The 15,297-nt window shown below is 56.2% G+C and overlaps 1 protein-coding gene and 1 long non-coding RNA gene across 2 annotated transcripts; both read right to left on the bottom strand.

Annotated features, from left to right (window-relative positions):
• Positions 1 to 3,375: 3,375 nt before the first annotated feature.
• LOC135406442 (uncharacterized) lies at positions 3,376 to 9,772 on the bottom strand. The gene is made up of 2 exons (XR_010426252.1): positions 9,231 to 9,772; positions 3,376 to 8,726 (listed from the first exon to the last, which is right to left on the bottom strand). It is a non-coding gene; the product is annotated as an uncharacterized LOC135406442 (long non-coding RNA).
• Positions 9,773 to 10,511: 739 nt separating this feature from the next.
• Positions 10,512 to 13,907, bottom strand: LOC135404892 (serine/threonine-protein kinase pim-1-like; the record flags this gene model as incomplete). Its single annotated transcript, XM_064639620.1, has 6 exons — positions 10,512 to 11,055; positions 11,245 to 11,398; positions 11,667 to 11,843; positions 12,484 to 12,850; positions 13,056 to 13,106; positions 13,230 to 13,907. Coding segments are annotated over 5 exons (1,380 nt in total), but the record flags the coding sequence as incomplete, so codon positions are not given.
• Positions 13,908 to 15,297: the final 1,390 nt, after the last annotated feature.

Consider the following 15,297-nt stretch of genomic DNA (forward strand, 5'->3'; position numbering starts at 1 on the left):
CCAAGCGAGATCCGCCGGGCACACCTTCCCCCATTTTTTGATTGTCACAAGTTTTTCTCTTGTTTGCTCCTCTGCCTGCCTCTGCTGGCTTGCTGGGTGCCTCCTGGGCCTTTTGCAAGGAGCTCGGCTCCTGCAGCAGCCCGGCTGTGGCACCAAGGCTTTGGAACTCTGCTAAGGGAAAAGGTGAAGTTGCTGTTGGGCCAATGTTCCACTGCTACTGCTAAGGGAAAATGTGAAGCTGCGGTGGATGGGGAGGATGTGGAGTTGCCCTGGAACTGGCCCAGTTGAATTAAAGTGCAGGTTGAAGGGTCGGTGCTGTTGCTAAGAGAGCAGCCCTGTTGCCGGGGAGCAGCCAATGGGGAGCTGCCCAGAGGCAGCCAATGGGGAAGCTGCGTGGTGGCGCAAAGGGCCAGCCAATGGGAGAGTGCGATGGAGCCAAGTGTAGCCAATAGCCAGCCAATGGGACCCCGAGCGGACGGGCAGCCAATGAGGAGCTGTGGCCGGGAAGGTGCTGAGGGACTGCGCATGCTCTGGGCCAGTCCCCGTGGGGGGCTTTTCCCAATTGTCCCCTGTTCAACTCCCTTCAGCCTCCAACCCTGATAATTCCTGGCATCCCCCTGTCACTGCAGAGATCCACGTGGGTTCTGCACTTGACCGCCCTGGGGGAGGGGGTGAGCAGGGCATAACCAAGCTCAGGTGTGGACACCTGACATTTCTGGGGGTACCTAGAAGAGAAGCTTTGGGCAAGGTGACTGTGGTTAAACCTGTCTGGCCATCCAGGGACAGCCAAGTTGCTCTCTCACTTTCCCTCCTCAGTCAGACAAGAGGAGAAAAGCAGGTGAAGAAATCCTTGGTCAACAGAAAGGGAGATTAACTGGAGAGAGGAAAGCAAAAAGCAAAGGCCACATGCAGAAACCAAGAAAACCCCTGGGAGGCAAGAATTCAGTCCATGGAGAGGTTTCCTTGGAAGACAAATGTATTAATGAAGGACATCCACGTCTGCCCCCTGCCCACCTTCCTTTCTGCCTTCCTTTCTCTCAGTGTATTGCTGATCATGCCATCCCATGGAATGGAATATCCCTTGGGTCAGTCCAGCCCAGCCGTCCCAGCCATGTCCCCTGTGAAACACTTGCCCAGCAGAGCCCATTGGGTGGGGGTGGTTGCAGAGACGCTCCCTGTGGGGCCAGCACTGCCCAGGGACAGCCAAAGCCTTGGGCTGGGACCAACAGCGCTGCAGCCACGAGCACCAACCCAGCAGGACAGGGGCTGCTCTGGGCAAAGGGAACTGCAGCCCAGCCACAGCCAGGGCAGGGCTGCTCAGGGGGCTCTGCCAGCCTCTGGTATTCTGGGACTCAATGAAGCTTTTCCTTGGAGAGCTCTTTGAAGGCCCAAGTGAGAGAGAGGCAGAAGTGCAGCTGTCAAATGCAGCAGGATAAACACAGCAGTTCCTGTGAGGAACATTTCTGCCCTCAAGCTGGGGAAGGGCCTGTGAGGTCCCTTCTCTCTGCAGGAGCTGATGGCTCAGCCCGTGACTCAGGGCTGGGCCAGGGGCTCTCCAGCTGCCCCTGCCCTGGCCTGTGACAGCCCAGCACAAGGCCCCTGGCTGGCACAGGCCCTGGGAGATCCCCTGTGCCTGAGGGCCTGGGCTCCCTCCAGCAACGGGGCTTCTCTTTGGGCTGCCCCGTCCCTCGTGCTGAGCGCAGGATGGGACAGCAGCAGGCACAGCTGGGCCCTGTCTGTGCCCGCAGCTGAAAGGAGCAGCCTGGGCACAGCACGGGGAGGCTGCTGCTGGCAGGGCACAGCAAAGGGCCCGGGCAGGCTGGGCACTGGCACCCCCTTGTCCTTCCCTCAGCGTCACCCCCCCAAGGCAGTGCCCCCGGCAGAGCCCTGAGCCAGGCGGGAGGGACAGGATCTGCCTTCCCCGGGCTGGGGGTCAGGGCTGGGCCTTTCTGCTGCCTCCAACCAAGCCAGGCTGTGCTCAACATCTCAGCTGCCTGCACAGAGCCTTTGCCTCCCTGCACTCACGGCCCCCAAGGATCTGCTGGAGAGTCCCTGGGGAGGCTTTGTCAGGAATGGCCCTTGGGGGGCTCCTGAAGGCTTCAAGGGACTGCAGGGTTTTCCAAGGCCTTTGGCTTTTGCTTTGGAATCTCGCAGAAGTTTGTGCAACCCTGACCTCCAGTTCTCTGCTCTAATGAGTCCCTGAAGAGGCTTGGTCAGGAAGGGCCCTCAATGGGGCTCGTTAATGCTTGAAGGGACTAAAGGTTTATTCAGGTCCTTTGCCTTTCCTTTTGACTCTGAGTCTAGGAGAGGTTTGATCAATCATGGTCTCCAATTCTCTGCTTTAATTAGTCCCTGGAGAGGCTTTGTCAGTAGGTCCTCCAGGGTTTTTAAGGAGCTTTGGGATTTCCTTTGGAAACTGAGCCTTTGAGAGCTTTGTGCAATCATGGCCTCCAATCCTCTCCTCCAACCAGTCCATGAGGAGCCTGTCTTGGGAATGGCCCTCAGTGGGATCCATTAATGCTCTGAGATACTTTGGGTTCTCCTTCTGACTTTCACTTCTGGACAGGTTTGTGCAATCTCCCCTCAGTACCTGAGGTTCAAGGACTCAGCACCAAAAGCCCCCCGGGGCTCATTCAGATAAAGCAAGTCCTAACAAACCACGGCTCTTCCTGGGATTTTCCTCCAGTCTAGACAGTGAATTAGGAATGTTGTCCCATGGAATCAGGGGACCATTGTGACACTGCAGGGCCCCAGGGAACTCTTTTGCCTGCGACGAGGGTCAGCACAAGAGACACCGACACCAACTTTGGAGAACAAGTGTGTAATTTTCCTGCAGTGCAGAGCAGCAAAGAATGACAAAAGGCTGAGCTCAGTAACGCACCTCATCCTTCCTACCAAGAGTGCCTGGAGTGAGTAGAAAAGCTCCCTGCCCAGTTGCCCTCATCTGTTCCCCTCAGCCAGGCCCGCCCGGCAGCGGGGGAGCCCCGGTCGCAGCCAAGGGTTGGAGAACCCCTCCCGGGCCCGGGAAATCCCACCCAGGGCGTCCACTCGTAGGGGAGGGCTCCATCTGTGCTGGGAGGGGGTCCAGCTTTTCTGGCCTTGCAGAAACAAGCTCACAGAGCTACGAGTGTGCAAAACCATCTGGCTCCCTTCTCCTCCTGGGTTCCACCCACAGCCTGGCCAGGGCTTAAGGGGAAAACCCAGGCAGTCAACCTGCCCCATCTGCTGCCAAACAAGGCCACACATCCACTGCCAGGGCCTTGACCACTCTCTAAACACAGGAAGATAAAGATCACATTTTGCTCACAATCAGACATAAGATTTGATTAAGGAACACATTCAAATATCATTCACTAATGAGCTGAGACTCACAGATCTCACTAAGAAGCACATTTATTTTGTTCAGGGGCAGGTACACGGGGAGTCTTTCCACACTACATCTTTGACCAACAAACATACACAGTTTTAGCTAAGGAGCAAATACAGGGATAAACAGACTGTTAGGTTGGAAGGTTCATCTAGAGCTCAGCTTTGGCTCAGGGCCTGTTGTTCAGCCTCAGCACTTCAGTGACAGCCACACAGGGCTTTACATGACACACACAGTTTCCAGATTCATTAGATATTCTCCCTTACTTAAGACATAGATGTTACTTTGCTTTACACAGTCAGCCCCCCTATTGCAAGTCCTTAGTTGGTCCTTTGGGGTCTCCTTCAGGGCTCTCTGGTGGGTTTTTTGGTATCTGGTGCCCCCCAAAGTTGAGGTGTCCACTTCTTGACCTCGGTTCTGAGCAGACACAGTGTCATTACCTTTCACCACAAAGACTGGAACGTTTGGGTTTGATCTTCTCTGGGCCCACAGAGCTCAGCTTCCATCCTGTTTGCTTAGTTACATCCCTGATCCAGTTCTCCAGGACCTCTCCAAGATTGGCCATAGAGAAATGTTGGGAGCAGTCTTCTATATCCCACATCAAATCCCCCTTTTTTCAGACTAAGCTCCTGAAGGGATAGAGTGTCTTAGGAGCTTTATTTCATTTTACAGCTCAAGGCATTAGAACAGCTACAGCACTGAATCCTGATGCAAGCTGAAATACAAATGCCCTTCCAGCTTTGGGGCAACCCTTCCCAGGTGTTATTTCCACACACCAATCCCACCCCGTTCCTTTGGGGACCGGCCAAGGATCAGTCATTTCCCCAGCAGGAAGGGTTTGAGGACATTGGGGTGATTTCCCACAAACGGGCCCCTCTCATTAACACAATCCACTTGTCCTGTTCCTTTAGTGGGGGTCACAGCTTTGGACACAGGCAGGATTGTCAGAGGTGGTGGGGGGTACTTGCACACTGACTGCTGGTCTACTTTTTGGGGAACACAAGTGCTCACCCAGTGACCAGGAATCATTTCTGCCAGAACAGGGAAGGCAGAAATGGTGAATGGCTTCCTTGTCTTTTCAGGTAAAGGAGTGCACACCCAGCAATCCCTTGGAGGCAACACTTGGGTCACGTTTGAGACTAAAAGGAGATGTAAATTTTGCTCCCAAGTCAAGACCCAATTAACTATTGTCAGGAGAGCCAAAGCAGACTTAAGCATTTGGTTTCTTCTCAGACAACCTCTCAATTACCCAAGGGGCTCTGGCCTTTGGAATTCTGCAATAATGCATCCCTGATTTGACTTGTTGTACCACTTCTACAATCAAGTGGGCACCTCTGTCTGATGACATTCCCAAATGTACCTCGAATCCAGGGATTCTTGGATTCAACAGTATTCCACTCACTTCCCCAGCCCGGTTGGTGTGACAAGGAACAGCCTCTGGCCACCCAGAGAAGGTATCCCCCAAGACTAGGAGATCTTTACACCCTCCTTTTCTGGGCAATTCAGTCACATCCATCTGCCAACATTCACCTGCAGCATTTCTACATTTTCCATCACCTGTTCCCACTCCAGTGGCAGGGTTTGGATTATTTCTCTACCACACACCACACTGCTGACTCACTGCTTGTACAGCTGGGGTCAGTTTTGGACCAAGAACCCACTTGGACAAATGTTACAGTGCAGAAACAAATACAAACACAAAACAAGGATCAGTGGAGAAAACAAAGCCAGAGACCAAATGGGGGAACACCAAATAACCCACCCAAAGAGCTGGAAGATCCACACGTCTTAGAGGGACAGGATTCCCCAAAAGAATGCCTTATTAGCCAGTGGGATCTTCCCCCATCCCAGACCAGTCCGGGGATCTGTAGTCTTCTCCAGGAAAGTCCTGGGGCCGGCGTGAAGATCCAGAGATCCCTCGGATCCACGGGAGATCAGGCAGAGGGTCCCATCTGGGGCCAGAAATGGTGCCCCAAAGCAGCAGAAAGCAAGTCCTTAACCCCAGCTGGGAGGTGTTAAGAAGCAGGCATTCTTTAGGGCAGCGTGCTGGACGCCTGCAGGAGAGTTCTTCTAATCCAGCCTGCTCAGGGACACAGGCAGGGCTTGGGATTACACCCACTGATTCCAGAGGCATTGGATATTCCCCCTTACTGAACACATGTCCATTACTGTGCTTTACACAGTCACACCCCTATTGCAAGTCCCTACTTGGTCATTTGGGGTCTTCTCTGGGGGTCTCTGGTGGGTTTTTTGGCATCTGGTGCCCCCCAAAGCTCAGGTGTCTGCTTCTTGACCTCGGTTCTCAGCATCACTGCTTTTCCCCACAGAGACCGTCATGTTTGGTTTGATCTTCTCTGGGTCCCCAGAGCTCAGCTCACATCCTGTTTGCTTGAGTTCCAGCCCTGATCCAATTCTCCAGGACTTCTCTAAGATTCTGTTGTTCCTTATTTGGCCAGAGCAGAATCTTGGGAGCAATGTTCTACTTCTCCCAAACCAAGGCTCCCCCTGCACCAGCCACTGCCAAACAAGGCCAGACATCGACTGCCATGGCCTCCACCACTCTCCAGATACAGAAAGAGAAAGATCAGATTTTGCTCACAATCAGACATCTTTTGTTAAGGAACAGATACAAACAGGATTCACTGATGAGCCCAGACTAACAGATCTTCCTAAGAAGCACACCTGTTTGGTTCAGGAGCAGATACACAGGTGGAGTCCCATCCCACCACATTTGTACCAACAAATAGACCCAGTTTTAGCTCAGGAGCAGATACATGGAGACACAGCCCATTAGGTTGGAAGGTTCATCTAGAGCTCAGCTTTGGCTCAGGGGCTGTTGTTCAGCCTCAGCACTTCAGTGACAGCCACACAGGGCTTTACATTACACACACAGTTTCCAGATTCCTTACAGAGTCTTGCTTACTTAATACAGACACTTGTGGGCAACACTTGGATCACCTTTGGCACTAAAAAGACATGTAAATTTTCCTCCCACGTCAACAGTGTTTGAACTGTTGTCAGAAGAGCAAAACAAGAGTGAAGCATTTTGTTTCTGCAGTCAAGTGGGAACCTCTGTCTGATGACATTCCCAAAGGCATCCCAAATACAGGGAGGATTGCACTGAACAGGATTGCAGTCTCTTTCCCAACCTGCTTAGTGCAACAAGGAACAGCCTCTGGCCACCCAGAGAAGGTATCCCCCAAGACCAGGAGATCTTTACACCCCCCTTGTCTGGGCAATTCAGTCACATCCATCTGCCAACATTCACCTGCAGCATTTCTGCATTTTCCATCACCTGTTCCCACTCCAGTGGCAGGGTTTGGATTATTTCTCTTCCACACACCACACTGCTGACTCACTGCTTGTACAACTGGGGTCAGTTTTGGACCAAGAACCCACTTGGGCAAATGTTTCAATAATTTGCTTCACTCCAAGGAATCCCCTCATGTTCCCCATCCACCAGGTCACAGGAGATTGGCTCAGGGACTATTATTTGCCCACTTGGGGGAACTGCCCAGCCTCCTGGAGCAAAGTTTGCTCTAAGGTTTCAAGGAGTTGACAATCCTTAGCACTAGACTCATTTTCTTCTACTGGGAGAAGGATCTCTGTCAGGATCTCTGACCTGGTGGTGGGGAGTTCTGTGCATCCAGAGAATTGTTTTCCATGCCGGACAAAGCTGCCCCCACTGGGAAACAATTCCCAACCAGGACTTTCCAAGGGGCTGTCTCCTAAGTCAGCTCTGCCCCAATACACTTCTCCTCTAGTCTGGAAGCAATCCCGCTCTGGGCTTCCTTTGCTGGGGCTGGGGCAGTTGACAGGTTGCTTCTTTCCTTCCTGGCCCAGCCTCCCTTGTCCTTGGAGAATTCCAAAGCCCACGGAGGCTCCTGGGCTCTGGACTACTTGCACTTTGTGTTTGGGATACCCCATATCCACTCAGCCCAAGGAAATTCCACAGGGCCACAGTCTGACCCCAACGTTGCTGCTCAGCATCAGTGGCATCAAAAGATCATCCCCACACTGCAATAAGGCTCCAAGAGGGTGGGTTTGGACTTCTCCATTCCTCCAGTCCCTTTGCCAATTGAGTTCCAGATATTGGGGGGCTATTTTTAAACCCCTGCAAGAGGACCACCAAAGTCAGATGGGTTTTCCTCCCCAGCTTTGCATTTTCCCATTGGAAAGCAAAAAGCTCTTGACTTTCCCAACTCAAAGGGAGACACAAAAAGGCAGCTTTCCAATCTAATCCTGTGAAACATATTAAACTTTCATTTAGGGGAGTTAGCAAAGTGTAAGGATTCACTATGACTGCTTGTATATCTTCTACTCTGTTCTTTACAGCTCTAAGGTCTTGGACTAACTGGCATAGCCTTCCATTTGCCTGCTTGACTGGCAAAACTGGAGCATTCCATTTAGATTCACATTCTTTTCACAAGCAAAATTTCATCAATTGTTCTACAAAGGGTGAGAATCCCTTACAACTTTCTATTTGCAAAGGACATTGCTTTGGCCCCACCAACCCCACTCCAGGTTTCTCTGGAATTCTCACGGGTTCTGCTCTCTTGGATCATGGAGGCACCTCTCCAGCCCATCCTGTTGGAACCACTGCATCCCCAAGTGATGGTGGCAGATGGATTACTTCTGCTTTGGGAGACTCTCATGCAAAACTAGAAACTTGCACAGAATTAGGCTCTGCAATAATAACCTATATTGGACCATTTTTCAATTGGATTGTGGCATTTCATTTTGCCAAGAGATCCCTCCCAAGCAGAGGCTTTGGGGAATTGGGGAAATACAAAAACTGGGGAGCCAACCACTGTTTTCCCAATTTCAAAGCCACAGCATTAAAAATGGCCCAGTTTCCCAATTCCCTGGCACACCAGACAATTGTTCTAGAATTGTCCCTTGAGTTTCATTTCCCTGGATTTAACACAGAGGAACAAGTTCCCACAGCCACAAACAATTGTGCTTAGCTTGGCTGGAACCAGATGTTCTGATGGGGAAGAATCCTCTGGTGCCCCCTCAGTTGTCATCAGTGATGCCACGAGAGGGTTCGGAGGGTTCTGAAGTTTCAGTTGCGGACAATCCCATTTCCAGTGTCCATCTTTCTTACAGGATGCACAGGGACTGCTCCCAAGTCTCCTGGGGGGATGTTTGAAGCAGGCTGCCCACGCTCTCGTCCTCTTCCTCTCCCCGGGGGCACCATTTCCTCAGGGATTTCTTCCAGAACTGCAACTCCAACCTCCAACAATGTCCCCAAATTAGACTGATCTTGTCCCTCAGCTTGATTTTCCTTTCCGGGCTCACACCAAGGGCTCTGAGGGCGCTGCATTCACACCACAATCTTTCTGCCCTTTCACAGGTTCTGCAAAGGGAAAAACACAGCACCAGACATAACCTCCTTCCACTTCTGTTCCCCTTCTCAAACAGCATCAACTGGAACAATGGATTCTAATTCAGTGTTCCAGAACAGCCATCCATTGATTCCAACACTCCATTAAATTCTCCCTGGGAGCTGTTCCTCCGGGGGGGCCGCCAATCTTCATCCAATATTGCAAAATGCAACCAAGGGGGGACTTCTTCCAAATTCCCCCTTCAGATTGCCCACTTCCCAGCTCTAAACAGTAGACCCAAAATGGTACAATACAGAAACAAATACAAGTACAGAACAATAGTGATCAATAAAACAAAGCCAAAGACCAAATTCCAGAATACCAAAGGACCCACCCAAAGGGCTCGAAGATCCACAGGTCTCAGATGAGCAGGATTCCCAAAATACCAAAGAACCCCCCAGTGCGCTGAAAGATCCATACGTTTGACATGGGCAGGATTCCCCAAAAGAATGCCTTGTTATCCACTGGGATCTTACCTGTGTCCCAGACTGGGCTGGGGATCTGTGCTCTTCTGCAGCAAAGTCCTGGTGCTGGCGTGAAGATCCAGAGATCCCTCGGATCCGCGGGAGATCAGGCAGAGGTGTCCTGTCTGGGGGCCAAAAATGACACTGAAAAGCAGCAGAAACAAACTTCTTCACCCCAATTTGGAGATGTTAAAAAGAGCATTCTTCTTTATTCAGCATGCTGGGCGTTCAGAGGAGAGCTCCTCTAATGCACCGTGCCAAAGGACAGACAGGGCTGTTTATTACACACACTGTTTACATGTGCATTCAATAGTCTGGCTTACTTAATACAGATTCAGTACTTTGCTTTACACAGCCACACCCCTATTGGAAGTCCTTTTCTGGGCCTTCCGGGCCTTCTCTGTCATCCTGACCTCAGTTCTTGAGCAGCACAGCACCATTGTGTTTCACCACCAAAAATAAAGTTTGTTCTTTCATTATCTGGGTACCCAGAGCTTAGTTTGCATCCTGCTGGTTTGGGACATCCCTTATCTAATTCTCTAGGACTTCTCCAGGATTACATTGTTCCTCATTTGGGCACTCGGGGGACTGTGAGTTTCTATTTCTTCTCTCAGTGGTTTGATGGAGACCATGAGGAGCTGGGAACTCATTGCAGGGACAGGAGGGAGCAGTTGGGAAGTACTAGGCAGGTGGGGGAGAGAAGTGTTCAGAGAACAGCTGAGATACAGCTCGAGCAAGCTGAAAACTAAACTGTCATTTGGGGTCATCCCAGATCGATTGGATTTCAGCAATTACTCAACACAGGTGCCACCTCCTCCAGCCAAGCCCAGGAGATCAACCTCCTCAGCAGCTGCAAGAGCGGGATGTTCATGTACCTGCTGCCATCTCCCCAAAGCCATTATCCCACTGCTGCTGACAAGATGGGCAAGATGAGCATCTACCTCCCAAGATCTGCTGCCGCAAGAAGAGCGTGTCCCAAAGGATGTCCTCAGCCTTCTCAGAGGGGACGTCAGATCCTCTCCAGGGATGGTCCCAGCCCTTCCCAACCCGGACTGGGCACCAGCTCCAACTCTTCCCTGGAAAACAAACAACAAATTCATGAACAGAGATTACAAACCAAAAGTGGAAACAAGAAAAAAAGGTAAAATGTTAACCTTCTGTCAGGGTTCTGAGGAAGGCCCAAGCCCTGCAGGCCAAAGGAAAACCCCACCTCCTCCAGCTGAGGAAAACCCAGGCCTTCTCCCTGCCCTGCAGCACTGGCCCAAAGAAAGGCTCCTAAGCCAAGGCAGGCAGCCCAAGCCTTTCCTGGCCTGCAGCCCAAAGCAGCTGGTGTTCTGCAGCCCCGCCTTTGCTCCCCCCACGGGGGTTTGTTTTTGGCAGGCTGGCTGCCCCTGCCCCAGCCCCGCCCAGCAAAGGGGCAGTGGCAGAGGCTGGGGGCAGAGCCGGGCTCCCATTTCACACCCAGCCCAGAGCACCCGCCCGCCCTCCTGCCAAGAAGCAGCTTGGCAGCCGGCTGAAGAATTCCTCAGGTTCCCCATCAGCAAAGGGGGAACCTTCGGTGCCCAGCCAGGCTGAGCAATGCCCGTGTCCGGGAGCACCCCCTGGGTGTGGACTCATCTGCAAACGGCGTGTGGAGCACGGCTTGGAGGAAGGGGCCAGAATCAAAGTCCATCCTCTTCAGCTCGCCGGCGTCCAGGTCAACTGAGAGCTTGTCATCCCTGACGTCGTCCTCGATGTCTCCAGCAGCAGGCCCACCCGGCACAGCTTCTGCAGAGGCCCCTTCTCCTTCCCTGGGGGCCAGACCAGGCTGTCAGCGTTCTGCCGAGGGCCCAGCTGTCTGTGAAGCGGGACGAGCAAAACCAGGTTGGATGGTGGCCACCAGCACTTGGGAGACCGGGTCTGCAGCCCAGCTCCAGCACAAAGAGGGGCGTGTTCCCATGGGATGACCCTCCCCCAGTGCTACAGGCTGACAAAAAAGTCTGGTTTCCTTTGCTTCTTATTGCCAAGAGATGTGTGGAGGTGTTACCTGCCAGGCCCCGGGATCAAAGGGAGCACGTGGATCTCTCCCGTCTTCTAGGGCAGGGGAATGCCCTGCACCCAAGGATGGCACAACAGGTCTTCCAGTGCTGGCCTGTCCGAGGGGCGGATGGACAAACACCACCTGATAAGGTGCTGGCAGCCTGGGGGGAAAATGGCCGGTCAGTTGGAGAAGGATCCTGTCCCCTCTGTCCCACTGTCCACGTGCCCAGGCTGTGCTGGCTGTGCTCAGAGCTGTGCCCAAACTTCTCCATCGATTCTCCCTTTTGGAGGAGAGCAGGATGGCAGGACACAGGCCACCTCCTCCAGCCACCCATGGGACACAAACAGCTTCAAGAGCGGCGTCCTCGTGAGCCCGCTGCCCTCTCCCAACACCGTTATTCCCCCCGTGCCACAAAGATTGGTATCCACCTGGAGAGACCCGTGCTGGGAACGGGAGCTGGGCCCAGATGGTGTTGGGGCCTTTGCGGAAAGGGTGCTTCCCGCAGACCATCTGGTAGAGCAGGATGCCCAGGGACCAGATGGTCGCCTCCTCGCCGTGGTAGCGCTTGAGGTAGATCCACTCTGGCGGGCTGTATGACAGTGTTCCTACGGAATACAGACGCAGTTCAGCAGGTGGATGCTGCCTGCTCCCAGAGCCTCACCCCAGCAGCCCTGGCAATGTGGGGCCTGCCCCAGTGGCACACGCTGTGACCCACTGCCTTCTCGCCGGCCCCTGACTCTTGGTTACAAACTCTGGGTTGGAGAAGAAGCCGCTGGTGTCCAAGAGGGCAGCGGAAGCCCTGGCAAGGCCCAACCATTTCATGCAAGGGAAAAACCAACCCAGTGGTGGGGAAAAGCCGTGCCTTCTCCCCGCCCCACTGCACTGCCCCCAACAATTCATCATAAGCCAAGGCAAACAAGGCGAGCGGAGCAGCCCAAGCCCTTCCTCGCCTGCACACCAAGCCAGCTGGTGCACAGTTCTGACCCCCTTCTCTGCTACCCTCACGGGGGTTTTGGTCAGGCTGGCTCCCCCCTGCCCCAGACCCAGCCCGGGACAGGGTGGGTGGCACAGGCTGTCGCCAAGGCCGGGGCCTGTCTCACAGTAACCCCCCAGCCCCATCCAAAAGCAACTTGGCTGAAGAACTAATCCTGTTCCCCCTCGGCCAAAGGGGCAATCTCCACTGCCACACCCGGGCATGGCCATGCGATGCCCGGCACCAGGAGCATCCCCCGGCTGTGGGCTCACCTGCAAACTGGGTGTAGACCGTGTCCTTAAGGAAGGTGCCACATCCAAAGTCGAGGAGCTTGGCCTCGCCGGTGGCCAGGTGGAGGAGGATGTTCTGGGGCTTGATGTCCCGGTGCAGGACGCCGCAGCTGGTGCAGTGCCGCACGGCCTGCAGCACCTGGCGGAACAGCCCCCACGCCATCTCCTCCGGCAGGAACCCCCACGCCCTCAGTAAGCGAGAGAGGTCCTGAGACGGCTCCGGATGCTCCATCACCAACAGGAACCCGTTGGGGAGCTCGAACCACTCCAGCAGCTGGATGACCCCAGGGAAGCCATTGGACACCTTGTCCAGCAGCACGATCTCCAGGGGGGCCCGGGTGCCGTCGGGCTGCGGGGGGACCACGGGGTCGTCAGTGGGGCTGATGCCGTGCCTGTCTGCCTGCTCCCCCTCGGCCAGCCCTGGATGCTCCCCGTCCCCCACCGAGCCCACGGCCACTCTCCCTCCAGGTGTCCCGGCGGCTTCCACCCTGCCGGGCCTCGGCTCGTCCCCGCCCGTCCCGCCCCGCTTTCTGCCGCTGGCCCCGCTCGCTCACCAGCTCGCCCCAGCGCCGGATGCCATCCCGGGACACGGCTTTGATGGCCACCTGCAAGCCAAGGGGAAGGGCGGGTTGAGCTCTCCCGTCCCGCCCTCCTCCTCCTCCTCCTCCTCCTCCTCCTCCTCCTCCTCCTCCTCCTCCTCCTCCTCCTCCTCCTCCTGCTGCACTCACCGGGGCTCCGTCCGCCAGGCAGGTCCCCGCGTAGACGCGGCCGAAGCCGCCGCTGCCCAGCAGCGAATGCAGCCGGTAGCGCTCGTGCAGCGGCTCCTTGGCCTTCGGTGCGGGCGAGACGTGGCCGTCAGCGTTGGGGCCGGGGCCCGGCACGGCCCCCGAGCGCCCCTCAAGCGGCCCGGGCCGGGCTTCCCCAGCCGCAGCGGGCAGCGGCGGCTCGCTGCCGGCGGCCGGGCTGGCGAGCGGCGGAGCTCTGGCCGGGGAAGCCGCCGAGGAGGCGGCAGCGGCCGCGGCGCCCGCGGCCCCCGCCGGCCCCGGCAGGCGCCGGGCTCGAGCCAGGCGGAGCCAAGGGGCGGCGAGGCCGAGCCCGTCCCACAGCCAGCCCCACAGGAGCGCCCAGCAGCGCCACAGCCGGCGCGCCGGGAGCCGGGCGAGGGCGAGACCGCGCCGGGCCGCCCAGGGCCGGGGACGGGGCGGCCCCGCCCGGCACAGGGGAACGGCCGGGGCCATGGCCCGGGCCGGCAAGGGGAGGGGGACACCGGCAATGGGACAGGGACAGCGGGAGTGGGACACTGGCACAGGGACACCGGCAATGGGACACCGGCACAGGGACACTGGGACAGCGGGACACCGGGAGAGGGAGAGGAGGACGAAGAGCTCGAGCAAGGAGAGCCCGAACAAGAGTCAGAGCGAGAGCGCGTCGCTACAGTCGCTGCTGCTGCCGCTGCTGCTGCCGAAGCGCAGGGGCCGTTGGTCCGTTGGTCCGTTTGTCCGTTCCCCGTTGGCCCCCGCGAGCCCCGGGGGCAGCCCCGGCCGCTCCGCTCCCAACCAGCCCCGGCCGCAGTCACGGAGCTCCCCTTCCTCCCGCCCCACGCCAAGACCACGGCCTTTTGGAGCTGCTTCACTTTAGTTCAACTTCTTGGCTGCCAAGTTTGCAACTTCCCGCCGCTGCTCGGACCCCATCCCGCCCGCTCGGCCTGCGCTGCTGTCGCTTCCTCCCAGGCCAGCCGGGCTCGGCACTTGCCCCTCAACTTTGGCAAGGGCTTTGCTCAGTGAGGAGCCCCGGCACGTCCGGCCAGCGCCAGGCAGAGCCAGCCCCGGGGGAGGGCAGAGCAGGAGCATCGGCAGGGGAAATGCAGCCCTTTGGGGTCAGCGCTGCTCCCCGACCACACCAGGGCTCTTCCTGTTTTCCCGCCTGGTTTGAGGGAAAATGGGCAGCTGCACAGAGGATTAAGCAGAAGAGAATTAGAAGACTCTTCTTGCTGCCCTTTGGATGCCAGTCCCTCCTAAGAAATGCAGGCTTAATTTGGAATGGACACGATGGAGCAGCTTTTTCAGCACCCAATATTTAACAGCTGCCTTTCAGGGGACAATGGGAAAAGGGGGGAGAACGGGAGAAAAGGGGGGCTGGGACCTCCAAAGTGAGCGAGGAGGGGGCTGAGACTGTGAAACCGAGCAGGGCACGGGGAAGAAACACCCCCAAACCGAGCTGGGGGGGAGCTGGGGACGGTGGGGATGGTGGGAAAGGGGTGAGAGAGGGGAGAAAAGGGGTGTTGGACAGTGGGCAGGGGGACAGAGGGCAGGGGGTTCCCACATGGGTCTCCCCTGCCCCCCATCACTTGAGCCCTGGAGCGGTTCCCTGGGGCTCTGGGAGGGGGCCGATCCGCCCTGGGAATGTCCACTGCTTCTGTAACCCTTTGTGTGCTTGCTCTGGTGACGATTGTGCACAGGTGCCCAAGCCCCCTGTCCGTCCCTGGGGGGCTGATGGGGGGACTCCCCCACCCAGTAACTGGTGCTGCAGCAGCTGTGGGGCAGAGGGGGGTGGGAAAGGGGGGTCCGGGGTGGCCCCCTGATCTCCCAACCTGCTGTGGGGGCTGAGGGCTGCTGGGGGGGCACCCCCTGCCCTGTGTCCCTGCACACCCAGGGCTGTTCCAGGTCCTGGGAAAAGCCGAGTGAACGGCCCCGACCGGGAGAGGTTCCTGCCCGGGTACATCTCCAACTGGGAGCAGCTCAGGCACTTCAGCAGAGATTTGGGCACCTGGGGGGGACACCCCGTGTGGGGAGATCC

This window comes from Pseudopipra pipra, chromosome W, assembly GCF_036250125.1.
Source record: "Pseudopipra pipra isolate bDixPip1 chromosome W, bDixPip1.hap1, whole genome shotgun sequence".
NCBI classification, from domain to species: domain Eukaryota; kingdom Metazoa; phylum Chordata; class Aves; order Passeriformes; family Pipridae; genus Pseudopipra; species Pseudopipra pipra.